The following is a 13,076-nucleotide window of genomic DNA, read 5'->3' as shown; positions in this document are numbered from 1 at the left end:
AAAAATTAAAAGTATATATATATATATACCTAGAACTTCTTTTTACATTGGCACGTAGATTCTGCCTTTTTTTTTTTAATTGAAAGATTTCTATAGACTTACAGGAAGTTGTAAAACCAGTACCCCTGTCTTCCCCCAGGGGTGACATATACCCAGAGTCCAATATCAAAACCAGGAAGTTGGCAGGGGACGGTACCGGGAACTAGACCACAGAGTTTGTCCGGGGGGGGGTGTGTGTGCGCGCGAGCGCGTGCATTTTCAACCCATGTGTAAATCTGTGTAACCACAACCACGGTCTGGGTGTGGAAAAGCTCCACAAAGGCACTCACTGTGCTGCCCCTTGTAGCCGCTCCCCACCTTTTGTCCCTAAGCTCCGACAAACCCCTGATCTCTTCTCCATCCTGAGTTTTGTCATTTGGAGAATGTTGTGTAAATGGAATAGTACAGTACACAACTTCCTTTCTTGTCTTCTCTTTTTTGTTTTTGTGGTTTTTTTTTTTTGTTGTTGTTGTTGTTGGGAGGCTCCACGCCCAACACGGGGCTTGAGCTCAGGACCCCGAGATCAAGACCCGAGCTGAGATCAGGAGTCAGAGGCTCAAACGACTGAGCCCCCCCAGGTGCCCCAGTACAGAACTTTCTGAGATGGGTATTCTCTGCCTGATATTTTGCTCCTGGTTTCTGTGAGCAGTATACCTCAGAAACTGCTCAGTGGCTGGTTTTATATACGCCAGTGGATATAATTTAATGGACTTCCACGTTTCAGGGCCGTTTCAGATATTAGATAATCACCTCAAAACAGTTTTTTTTCCCCTGATTTTAAAACATAACTCCCCTGCAAAAAAAAGACCCAAAGGAAACTGAAATAAAAACAACAACAAACTGTAGATCTTAAGTATGTGTTCATATTAGATAAGGAGAAAGCTCTGTTCCGTCGAGGAGCCTTCTTATCTTGTTCTGACTTGGAGCTTTTTCTTTTTTGTTTTGAGAGAGAAAGAGAGTGCGAGCAGGGGAGGGGCAGAGGGAGAAGGAGACGGAGCATCTTAAGCAGGCTCCACACTCCGCACGGGAGCCCAACTCGGGGCTCGATCCCACGACCGGGAGATCATGACCTGAGCCCAAATCAAGAGTCAGATGCGTAACCGACTGAGCCCCCCAGGTGCCTCCGGAACTTTATCTTCGCTAATAAATCCCACCAGCCAGTCATTTCGGTCCATAAAAACGGGAGTTTCATCTCGGTGGAGGAACTCATGTTTCTGACTTTGTGGGGTTTTTTTCTCTCTGGAAGAAGGAGGGCCGTGTGTTTCGGTCTCTGCACGACCCGTATTCTCACCAACTATTGGGATTTCTGTTTCAGGAACATCTGGCTGGAGAAGAGGAGGAGGAGAGGGGGGAGAGAGAATTCGGACGTCACCATGCAGCGGAGTATCATGTAAGGAAACAACTCCCCACCCCGCCCTGTCCTACACTCTCTAAAGGTCTCTGCTCTTCTCTCTCTCTTTCTGTGCCTTTTCCTGGAAGAACACGAGTCACTCTTCAAATTGGAATTTCCAAGAGTCAGAAGGTAACACGGGGAGCGCGATGCGTAGGACAGTGAGTGTGTCGACCGAGAGTTTTGAGCCACGGGGTTCAGAAGTGCTGACCCGGTGCTTTGCAGTCGGTGGTTCGGCCCCCCAGGGAACAGCCGGCAGCATCATAACTAGGGGGAAGAGAGGGGGCGCTTCTCATCAGCATCTACTGGAGAAGGGCCAGGCACGCTGCTGGACAACAGTGCACAGGGCAGCCCCCGCCACCAAGAACGGGCGGCCTGAAACATCAGTAGCGCCCAGGTTGGGAAACCCTGTCCTGATGCAGGCCGGCCTCGGGGAAACGAGAAGGGGAAGACCTCAGCTTGTGGAGTTGAAACCGCTCGGTTGGACCCAGCAGCCCCAGCTCTCTCACTGGGACTCTGAGGGGGGTGTCCCAGTCGGAGAGTGTGGAGGGGCCCCTCCCAAAAGGAGTGGATGGATTCTAGGCTGACCCAGTCCTGGACCCCCAGCCTGGAGACCTGGGAGGTCACAGATCACAGGCTCCCTTCTTCTCACATGGTGACAAATCTGGGCGTAGCCTGTCCTGGGCGGACAGCGTGTCTGATGGCTTTCTTGGCTGGATCGGCTGATTGACTGGCTGCTTTAAAGTCAACCATTCTGGAACGGGTTTTATTTTTATTTATTTATTTTTTTAAGTGTTTATTTGTTTTACTTTGCGAGAGAGAGAGAGAAAGAGAGAGAGAGAGAGAATGAGAACACAAGCTGGGGTGGGGCAGAGAGGGAGGGAGACACAGCATCCAAAGCAGGCACCGGGCTCCGCGCTGTCAGCAGAGGGCCGGGCGCGGGCCTCGAACTCACGAGCCGCGAGATCATGACCTGAGCCGAAGTCGGACGCTCAACCGACGGAGCCACCCAGGCGCTTCTAGAATGGTTCCTGCCCACGGCGCCCCGGGTTTCCACCGTTGACGCCTCGTGTGCCTGGTCCGTCGGCCACAGGAAGGAGCCGGTTCTGGGACGTTACTGTTCACTACGCTCCACGCCATGTTCGGATTTCAACGGTTTATCCCTTAACGCTTTTTTCTGTTCCAGGCTGCGTTTCGGAATCCCATATTCCCTTTCGTTGTCATGCCTCCCCCGTTCCCTTTGGTGTCACTCTGGGGGACGGTTTCTCCGACTTTGTCAGGATGCCTGCAGACGGTCCCCAAATTTGTCCGATGTTGTTGTCACTGGGGTCACGGGCAGTGAAGTGCAGCAGCCTGGCTTCACCCTGTAGGAGGGGGCACGGGACATCCCCAGTGACACTGGCCTCCCTCACCCGGTCGGCAGAGCGTGGGCGAGGTGCCTGCACCAATGGGTTCCCACCATCCCTGCTCAGGACTCCAGTCTCCGGAAGCCAGCCACTCGGGCGAGCCAGTCTCAAGTGGAGAGGGGACGCCTTGCCTTGTTTATCTTCATAAGAGCACTTCCCGCCTCCTGACATTTTATATTTAGCGACTTAATATCGCCTCTTTTACTGGGTGTCGACCCCTCGGGGGTGGGGGCCTGGTGTCTGGGTCTCCGCCGAATCCCCGGGGCCCGGCCAGGTCCCCGGCGCCTAGGAGGTGCTTAGCTGGTACTTGTTGAAGGAAAATTGGGATGCGTCATGGCTGTCGGGTGTCAGGATGGGAAAAATAAGCAGAGCGTCGCCCCACCCCTGCCCTCCCCCCTGCCCCGGCTGAGCGTCACTTTCCTTATCAAAGGGAGTTGCCGAAAGCGATACAACGGGGCACCGATCCAAGGACCCATTTGTGCTGTATTCATTCCCGTTTTCCCCTCCTCCTGTGTTCCACTAGGTCATTTTTCCACCCCAAGAAGGAGGGCAAGGTGAAAAAGCCGGAGAAAGAGACCTCCAGCAGAGAGACAGAGCCACCTCCAAAGTACGTAATGGGGCTAGGACGTGGTGAATTTGTTCCTCTCGATCAGGACCCTCTTGGCTCTAAGTGTTTCGAGCCCCGCTCAGAATGTCTTGGAGCCCTAAAGGGAATTTTTTTTGGCTCCGATAAGTGGGAAGTCCAAAGGTAGGTCCGGCTTCAGTCATGGCCGGATCCAGGACCTCAGGGTTGTTAAGGCGGTTGGCAAGGCCGAGAGTCCCAGCAGTAAGACAACATGGGGACGAGCAGTCGGGAGTGGGTTGCGTGCATCAACCCTACCCCTTACATCCCGTTGGCCAGGACCCGTCACAGGGCCACGCCTAGCTGCAGGGGAGGCTGGGAAGTATAGTCTGTAGCCGAGAGGCCATGGCCTTCGCCACATCCCAGGGGCTTGTGTGACTGAAGAAGGGAGGCCTTCTCTGCTCTCAGCAGGGACTCCCGTCCGCTCCCCAGCATCGCTCATCACAGGAGGTGGGCACGTAGGATGTGGTCGATGGACGGATGATGAAGAGTGTAGGGAAGGAGGCCTCCAGAAGAAGCCCGTTAGATGCTGGAAAGGAAGGGGACAGAATGAAACTTAGGGAAGGCGCTGGAACGTTCAGGGCAGTATACCCCCTCTTTGCCTGCTGGAACGCCTCCATCTTCCCACCCTCCAGGGTGGCGCTGAAGGAACGGAACGGAGAGGTGCCTGAGAATGATTCTCCAGTGAAGAGGCCAGGGCGGAAGGCGGCCCGGGTCCTGGGCAGTGAAGGGGAGGAGGAGGACGAAGCCCTCACGCCCTCCAAAGGCCAGGTAGGTTCCCCCCCCCCCCCCCCAGCCTCCCCGCTGTTTCTGGGAGGAGCCATAATTCCCATCAGCTCCTGGTGGCGCCTGCCCCCCAGGGCTTGTGCGTAAAGAGGAGTCTGTTCACATACGGATCTGAGAGTAACGCACGATACAGACTAAGGGCTCAAAAACAGACGTGCGGTCTCTCCAGAGGTCAGAGGGCTTTTCGTCTTTTCCAAAGACATTTGCTTCCGTCTTTGGGCGCTCGGATGGCTCAGTCGGTTGAGCAACTGACTTTGGCTCAGGTCACGATCTCGCGGTTCGTGAATTCTAGCCCCGCGCCGAGCTCTGTGCTGTCAGCGCGGAGCCTGCTTCGGATCCTCCGTCTCTCTCTGTCTCTCTCTCGGCCTCTCCCCGACTCACGCTCGCTCGCTCTCTCTCAAAAATAAAACGTTAAAAAAAAAAGTCACTTAACGGGCAGCTGATTAGTAACCTTAATTCCCTCTGCGGCCTGAATGGCCCTTTGCCACATCCCTGAGTATATTCACGGGGTCCAGGAGTAGCGGGGGCACCTTCAGGACCTTGGACTTTGCCCTGGGGCTGCTGGGGATCCTTGGACCGGTTCTGAGCAGGAGAGACACGGAAGAGGTGTTGGGTCACTGGCAGCCTTCACGACACTCCTTTGGGGCCCGTATCCATGAGGGTCCAAAGAGGAGCAGGAGACCACACGAGTGATTTGAGCGGAGAGTTTAATACAGAGAACGGCCAACTGGGAATGCGGTTTTCAAGTGGGTGACTGCAGGGGTGAAGGTAGAACTCCTTCAGGCAGCGTGGGGGTAGTCACCGCAGGATGCAGCCACCACGCCTGGAAGCGGAGAGCCGAAGTTCAGACCTTCAGACGCTGGCTGGCGGGTGCCGGGGTCTCTGAGCTTACAGGTGGTGCCCTGAAGGCCTGCTCAGATCTTTGAGGAAGGGGCACCGGGCGGAGGGGGCTGGTGTCTGTGGGGCGTCACGTCGCAGGCCCCGTGAGCGTCGGAAACACCGTCAGTTGGATCCGGCTGGCGCGGGCCCCGTTCTGGCACCGCGTGATGCACAGCGTCGCAGCGGAGTGGGAAGGGGGTTCTCAGAGTCCCCGCGTCGTGAGGGAGAGGGGACGGGGTAGGCTGAGAGCTGAGGGGCGATCACTTAATAACTGGCAGGGGGCCCTGTAAGATGAGTAGAGTAGCACTTGAAACCAAGATACGAGGTAGGAATTTCTTTCTAACGAGCACAGAAAGTCCAGGATGAGTGTGCCAGTCTCTCCGTGTCGAAGACCCGGGCTGCGTCTATACCATTACTTTTATCCCTGGATGCTCTTGTCCAAGTGAATGTCGATATTCAGCCAGTGAGGAGGGCAAGACGTTCCTTGGGAAGTGTGCATCATTTTCCCTTATGTTGCCTTGTGTAGAAGTGAGGCTCCTGGCCACACCTAGCTGCAAGGGAGGCTGGGAAGTGTAGTTCTCAGACTCCTGACCAGACCTAGCCGCAAGGGACGCTGGGAAGTGAGGTTCTCAGGCTCCTGACCAGACCTAGCTGCAAGGGAGGCTGGGAAGTGAGGTTCTCAGGCTCCTGACCAGACCTAGCTGCAAGGGAGGCTGGGAAGTGAGGTTCTCACACTCCTGACCACACTAGCTGCAAGGGAGGCTGGGAAATGGGGTTTTTAGTTGGGCCATCATATGCCTAGCTAAAAGTCCAAAGTTCTGCTACTTGAGAAAAAAAAGAGTCCACTTAGAAAAATTAGTGTCCGTGATGGGGAGAGTCTGGTACCATGAAATTTCACAGGAGGGTGGAGTGAGGCCCAGGTAAGAGAGGAGGAGGCCTGAACTGGGACTGAACCCTCGACGAGGAGGTGGCCCCTATTCCTCCCCTCACTGTAGAATTGCTCTTTCTTTTGCCTTCCAGAAGCCGGCCCCAGGCTCTCCACAGGTCTCCCCTCCCAGCCCTGTCACATTTCCCGAGGGCAGCCCTCCCCTCTCCAACACCTCTCCTGCGGGCCTCTCCCCAACGGGGATCCCGAAGCGGCGCACAGGTAAGGACACACAGGAAGGATGCCCCTTCCGTGGCTCCTCTTTGTGCACGCGAGGGTTTCTGCACCAGGCGGCCACCCTCGTCCCAGCTCTGATCTTAATGTTGTGGTTGAGAGCATGGCTTCACCATCCGCTGGCTGTGTGACCTCGGGTAAATGACTTACCTTCTCTGAGCGTCACTTGCTTTATCTGTAGGACAGAGATGACCATAACTGGGCATTTACCCTACAGAGGTTAAGAGGAAATAGGCGTAAAGTGCTTGGAATTGGGCCTGGCCCGTAGTGAGGGCTCAGGAAGTGTTGGTTATTCTAACCGTAGTTACGTGCCGTCGTGGAGGCAGTGCAGCTCACAGCGGGAGCACGGGGCCGGGGCCACGACGCAAGGGAGGCTTGTGGAAGAGAGATTCCCCAAGCCGAGCCCTGAAGGACAAGGAAAAACAAACAGGGAACGGGGAGGGAAGAGAGTTAACGGAAGGAGGCGGCGGGAAGGCCCTTCAGGGCACCGATGCCCTGGCGTGCTGGAGCTCAGCGCACAGGGTTGGGGACACCGAGCAGGGACACTGGAGAAGGTCCATGGGAAGCCAGCCTGTGGAGGGGCACCTGTGTCCCCTGAGGGATCAGGAAGGTCTCGTACAGGGGGAGCACAGGTGAGAGACCCTCGTGTGATGGCAGGCGACGGGTGTCGCAGGTGTGACACATGAAACTAACAGACCGTATGTTAATTACACTCGCGTACAAAAGCTTTAAACAATTTTATGTTTGTTTTTATTTTTGAGAGAGAGAGAGTGAGCATGAGCGGGGGAGGGGCAGGTTGGGGGCAGGGGGACAGAGGATCTGAAGCAGGCCGTGTGCTGATAGCAGCGAGCCCGACGCGGGGCTCGAACTCACGGACCGCGAGATCGTGACCTGAGCCGAAGTCGATTGCCCAACCGACTGAGCCACCCAGGCTCCCTCCCAATCTTCTTTTTTTTTTTTTTTTTTAACGTTTACTTATTTTTAGGACAGAGGGAGACAGAGCATGAACAGGGGAGGGGTAGAGAGAGAGGGAAACACAGAATCGGAAACAGGCTCCAGGCTCCGAGCCATCCGCCCAGAGCCCGACGCGGGGCTCGAACTCACGGACCGCGAGATCGTGACCTGGCTGAAGTCGGACGCTTAACCGACTGCGCCACCCAGGCGCCCCACCAATTTTTTTTTTTAACGAAAAAAAAAAAGAAAAACAATAGCGGTGGGAATAGGGCACTGTACGTACGTGGGAGCTCAGAACTGAGCCAGCGCGGGGGGAGTGAGACCTTGAGCTGAGCCTTGGAAAGGGATTGGTGCTGACTGCGCCATGCGGCCAAGAGCAGCCTGTACGGAGGCCTCGAGGCCTCGGGAGGGCGCTCCGGGGATCGCACACCCTGGAATGTTTCTGGAGAATGAAACGCACTTCAGGGAGCAGGGAGACCTTGAAGGCAGTGTGCGGGGAGACAGGAGAGCGGGGCTGGCTCGCGGAGGCCCGCACGTGCTGGGCCAGGGGCCCGGGGCCCGTCCTGGGGGTGCTGGGGCGCCACCGGAGGGCTGCGGGAGCGGGGGGCGGGGGGGGTCATGATGACACAGCTGAGTGGCTCAGGGCTGACGCTGAGATCGGCCCTGGGTTGGGGGGAGGGGGGTTGGAGAATTCTTTTTAGAGGTAATGACCTCTGAACTTTGCCCCAGAAGGCCACCGAGCAGCAGCACGTGCCAGGGCCCGGAGTTGTGACACAGCGTGGCGTGTCTGGGAACAGCAGCAGTGCGGGGGCGGGGGGGGGGGGGCGGAGAAAGGGTTATGTGGCGTGGGAGGAGTTAGAAGGTCAGCCGGAGAGAGGTGAGGTAGGACAGGGGCCCACATCCAAAGACTCTATCCTTCAATGGCTGGCTGGTGGGGAGACACGGGCGGCTTTCTGAGCAAGGAGGAGGACCGTGCCTGCCACGGCTGAGAGCAGGTCCCTCTGCGGCCACGCGCAGGAGCCACCGGGTCCAGGAGGCCGGGGAGAAGGTGACAGATGGCGATAAAAAAGACTGCAGTTGCCTTTTCGGTGAATTCCTCACCGCGCTTGAGCATCCGCTTGGGGTCTTCTAGAAGCGGCCTCAGAAGTTCCAGAACAAGAGTGCAAATGCGAGTCGTTTGTTTTGGGAAGCACAGAGAACGCAGACCGTGAGGGATTCAGGGAAGGCGGCCCAGCCTGGAGAAGATGGGCGTTCATGGTGGCTCCTTTGGTTTACGGGAGTCACTAGCGAGGGCCCGTCGCGGGACCCGTTGCTTCCTGGCCTCTTGCAGACGTCTGAGGCCCCGGAAGAGCCATCCGGGACACGCACTGATGGTCAGGTCTTAGGGGTGCAGGCAGGGCACTGAGGGGGTCTACTAGAGTCCTCCCTGGGTCCTGAGCCGAGCGCATCACCGCGTCACTAACTTTTGGGGGTTGTTTTCACTCTGCACAGGCGGACGAGCGAGGCACAGAGAAATTAAGTAACTTGCTCCGGGTCACACAGCCAGGAGGCAGCACAGCTTGAAGGATGAGGCCCGCCTCAGGGCAGAAGGGGGGGCGGTCCCAGAGACTTCTCCAGGGGCCCTCATCACCGATGGGCCTGAGCTCACTGGGGAGGGGGGCAGACAGGCCAGCGAGGTCAGCCCTACCGTGCGCTTTGCCTTCCCAGCTCGGAAGCAGCTTCCTAAACGGCCGATTCAAGATATCCTGGAAGAACAGAGCAAGGATGAGGACAGAGAGGCAAAGAGGAAGAAGGAAGAAGGTGAGTCACCAGGATGAGGGAGAGAGAGGGAGAGAGTGTGTATATGGCAGGAATCTGGAAGGGTGGGGGCCTCTCCGATGGGACAGGGTGTTAGGATCCCCGATTTGATGCCTGTGTCCCTGGATCCAGATGTGGCCGTCAGAACCCGACCCCCCCACCCCCAGCCTAGGCGTCGCTGTTGTGAGAGCGTTTTGAAATCCATTCCTTGGGCCTCTTCAGTTTAGTGTTAATTCGTACACAGTTTGGCCCATTTTTATCTTTTGTTTGTTTTGATGGAAAATCGTTTCCTATCACGTCTTTTTCCTGAGAGATTTTATCAAGAAGCAGAGATCCCCAGCCTCTCACAGCGCCCTTAGTGTCTCAGTGATTTTTTTTTTCGGCCCCACCCGCCCCCCCCCCCAACCAGGCCACGACCTCAGTGGCTCTGTCCGTTAAGTAGTTACGTCCAGACGACTGTTCATGTTCTAGAAACCTGGGCGTTGGAGAAAATGGTGCGCGCACATCGAAAGGGAAAGCAGTTATTTTTTTGGTCCGTCCTTAGTCACCATCAGTGACTAAATAGGATGTCTCCTGGCCTCCGCACAATTTCTCAAACTGTGGAATCCGATTGAAGACTGCCCCCCTGGTTTCCTGTTCCACATTGATTTTTGTGCAAAGTTTTTTGTTTTTTTTGTTGTTGTTGGTTTTGTTTTTTTTTTTTTGTTTGTTTGTTTTTTTTACCACGGCCACCAATGAAAGCCCAGCTTTGCAGAAAGGTAATGCAGGAACTCCAAGGATAGAGGTCAAATGATACTGGAATCTGATACCTCGAGCTAGTAGTTCCTGAAGTGTCCACCAGATGTCGCCGTTTCCCCTTGGAACCTTAAACCATCCTACCTTGTGGTGGTGGGGGGGGGACTTGCAGCTCTGTGCATATGAAATGGGGGGGGGGAATGCCACCATAAAGATCTGATCCATTGGTCATTTGGGGGCCCGTGTGAGATTCTACCAGTTATAGCCTTTGCCACTGCCAGTGTTTGTTAGGCTCAACTTCCCCGGGCACACATGACTTCCTGTTGGCCATTTTTAGTCGGTATCCATTCGTAGTGTGAATTGTGCGTTTTTAGCCAGCGTTAGTGCGTGGGGTCACCGGAGGGCAGGTAGCTTGTTGATACTAAGGCACATTTTTCTCAAGTTCACATGCTTTTTTTTTTTTTTTATGTTCATTTATTTCTGAGACAGAGACAGAGCATGAACAGGGGAGGGTCAGAGAGAGGGAGACCCAGAATCCAAAGCAGACTCCAGGCTCTGAGCTGTCGGCGCGGAGCCCGACACGGGGCTCAAACTCGCAAACCGTGAGATCGTGACCTGAGCCGAAGTCGGTCGCTCAACCGACTGAGCCACCCAGGCGCCCCATCAGTTTAAAAAATTTTTACTTTTTACCCATATCAGGTTATCACATGCGTTTGGGACTCTTTCTGGTTGTATCTTGCGGTGAATAATTCTAAAAGTTGCTAAGACGGTACTGGCTGTTTGTGTCCAGGTCTGGTTGCCCAGGCAAAGGAACACAGGGTTTGGATTGTGTTGGGGGTCCTGCCGTGCTTGGGGCTGACCAAGAACGGACTGTCACATCTCCTATGACTTTACAGATGTGCTTGACTGGCACACAGGAATAGCCGGGGGCTGACCGTCTCGGGACTTGAAATGTCCTTGGGGGAGTCAGAGTGATTCTTTTTTGCCATCTGACTTTTCTGTCTGTTATCCAAAGCAGAGACCGCAACAGAAAGCCTCACAGAGCCTGAATTGGCCCAAAAGGAGGAGGCAGAAGGGGACCGGCCCACGACGCCCGCTGAGCACTTAGAGACCTCCCGTGAGTTTCCAGTCCTCTGCCTCCAGCCCGCCCTGGCTCTCTGGCTTTGGGTCGGATGTCTTCGGAGGCCAGTTAATTTTCAACACGACATAGCTCCTCAAATGTGTTGTTTACATGCAGATTCTAGGAGGGGCGCCTGGGTGGCTCGGTCGGTTGAACGTCCGACTTCGGCTCAGGTCGCGATCTCGCGGTTCGTGAGTTCGAGCCCCGTGTCGGGCTCTGTGTTGACGGCTCAGAGCCTGGAGCCTGCGTTGGATTCTGTGTCCCCCTGTTTCTCCGCCCCACCCCTGCTCGTGCTCTGTCTTTCAAATATGAATAAACATAAAAAAAGATGCAAATTCTAGGGGAGTCGTAGGTTTTATTACCGTTCTTATGGTTATAATCTCCCCCCTGTGTGTGTGGGTAAAGAAAAAAGAGCTGGGCGTCCTCCAATAAGATGTTTGTATCTCTGCGAAATCACAGGTACTAAGTGCTGCTCACTGAGTGGGAATTTAGGAAGTTAGACAGTATAGTTACCCTCACAGGCCAGACCACAAGCCCACAGCTGGGTGTCCGTGAGACTCCTGTGTGAGAAAGGACACCATGGGCGCATTTTGAGGATACAAATCGCATCCGATTTGCTGCAACGGCAGGAGAAGCAGGAGTGTTTTCTTCTAATCGTGCTGAGATTTCTTTTTACCGCCGTTCGCATAACGTCTCCAGTTTCAGGCCAGATGCTGAGCGGAACCCTTAGTACTTGACGCAAAAGCTTCAGGCCCAAGAGGCTCAAAACTTATGCGCGGAGAGAAAAGGGGCAGAACGGGGGCTGTTTTCCACTTGGGGCGTCAGAATGACCTGGGGTTACAAATGAAGTTTCGGGTTGGATGTTGGCGTCTCCAACTGACCCTGTGTCTCGCTTTAGCAGCCGAGCCCCCAACAGACAGCACCTCAGAGCCTGAGGTGGCCGGAAAGCAGGAAGCACGGGAGGGGGACCAGGCTAAGCCTCCCCCCAGAGCTCCCAAGACGGTCAGCAGTTTCTTCGGTGAGTGTCTCCCGCCCATCAGCTCCCAGCCGCGCGGGGAGGAGGCCGGTGGGCCTTTCTCCGGAGCACGCCCTGCCCTACCCCTGCCCTACGGAAGGCCTGACCCCTCTCTCCTGGCCTGATGGGCCAAGAGGAGTTGGGCAGTGGGGGCTCTCAGGAGGAAGGGCCCACAGTTTCCTGACTTCATTCCCAGCCCCTCGGAAGCCGGCGACCAAGAAAGAAGGGAAAGAAGAGGGACCTGGCGCCCCTAGAAAGGAGGAGGCCAAAGGGTGAGTTGATATCGACTGTCGAGTAGCGAGGACAGGGCATTAAAGGGAGTAGCACAGTGGGTCCGAATTCTCTTGATTTTATCCCTGTAAAGACGAGACCGATAATCACCAAAAGTTCTTTTAGCTTTAAAAATCTGTGATTACGGTAGGGCCTGGAGGGCTCTGCCGGTTTGGGCGTCCGACTTTGGCTCGCGTCACCATCTCGCAGTCCGTGGGTTCGAGCCCCGCGTCGGGCTCTGCGCTGACAGCTCGGAGCCTGGAGCCCGCTTCCGATGCTGTGTCTCCCTCTCTCTCTCTCTGCCCCTCCCCGCTTGCACCCTTTCTCTCTCTCAAAAATAAAATAAAAAAAACACGCAAAGAATTTTTTGAAAAGCTGTGATTACAGTTAATTCTTCTTTTTTTTTTTTTTTTTTTAAAGTTTATTTGTCGATTTTGAGAGAGCGCACGCACGGGCGTGCACGACCAAGGGAGGGGCAGAGACAGAGGGAGAGAGAGAATCCCAGGCAGGCTCCGCGCTTGCCAACGCAGAGCCGGATGGGGGCTCGATCGCCCAAAGTGCGACATCACGACCCGGGCGCAAGTCAGGAGTCGGGCGCTCAACTGACGGAGCCACGCAGGCTCCGTCCGGTGGACCGTTCCCATAAAAATGTTTTGGGGAGGCTTACCAGCAGTTTTGTGCCCCAGTTGAGACGTTGTTGGCGGGAGTAAAGGGCACCGTTTCAGCACGCGACATCGCTGTGGGAACCGCCGGCTCGTCTTGAACACCTACCGTGCGTCGGGTAGAGCTCTAAAGGTTCCTTTTACGCTGTTGTCCTTCATCTTGCAGCACTCTTGTGGCAGAAGAGGGCATTTTAGCCATTTTACAGGCATTGGAACCATTAGCCCAGAGAGGCTGCGTTAGC

General features: G+C 55.3%; 1 protein-coding gene across 5 annotated transcripts in view; it reads left to right on the top strand.

Moving 5' to 3' along the window:
- The first annotated feature begins 1,287 nt into the window (after positions 1 to 1,287).
- Positions 1,288 to 13,076, top strand: part of LIG1 (DNA ligase 1) — a 37,800-nt gene continuing 26,011 nt past the window's right edge. For 2 of the 5 annotated variants that reach the window (XM_027037945.2, XM_053210783.1), the window contains exons 1-8: positions 1,288 to 1,429; positions 3,359 to 3,442; positions 4,093 to 4,228; positions 6,143 to 6,269; positions 8,943 to 9,035; positions 10,783 to 10,884; positions 11,786 to 11,905; positions 12,099 to 12,174. In XM_027037945.2, coding sequence (XP_026893746.2) covers positions 1,413 to 1,429; positions 3,359 to 3,442; positions 4,093 to 4,228; positions 6,143 to 6,269; positions 8,943 to 9,035; positions 10,783 to 10,884; positions 11,786 to 11,905; positions 12,099 to 12,174 — 755 coding nt within the window. In that variant the 5' untranslated portion in view covers positions 1,288 to 1,412. The remainder of the gene's footprint in view (positions 1,430 to 3,358; positions 3,443 to 4,092; positions 4,229 to 6,142; positions 6,270 to 8,942; positions 9,036 to 10,782; positions 10,885 to 11,785; positions 11,906 to 12,098; positions 12,175 to 13,076) is intronic. The other 3 variants (XM_053210784.1, XM_027037946.2, XM_027037948.2) reach the window with 3 other exon arrangements.

The sequence above is a fragment of the Acinonyx jubatus genome, chromosome E2 (assembly GCF_027475565.1).
Source record: "Acinonyx jubatus isolate Ajub_Pintada_27869175 chromosome E2, VMU_Ajub_asm_v1.0, whole genome shotgun sequence".
Lineage (NCBI taxonomy): Eukaryota > Metazoa > Chordata > Mammalia > Carnivora > Felidae > Acinonyx > Acinonyx jubatus.
This window is presented reverse-complemented; position numbering and strand designations above follow the sequence as displayed.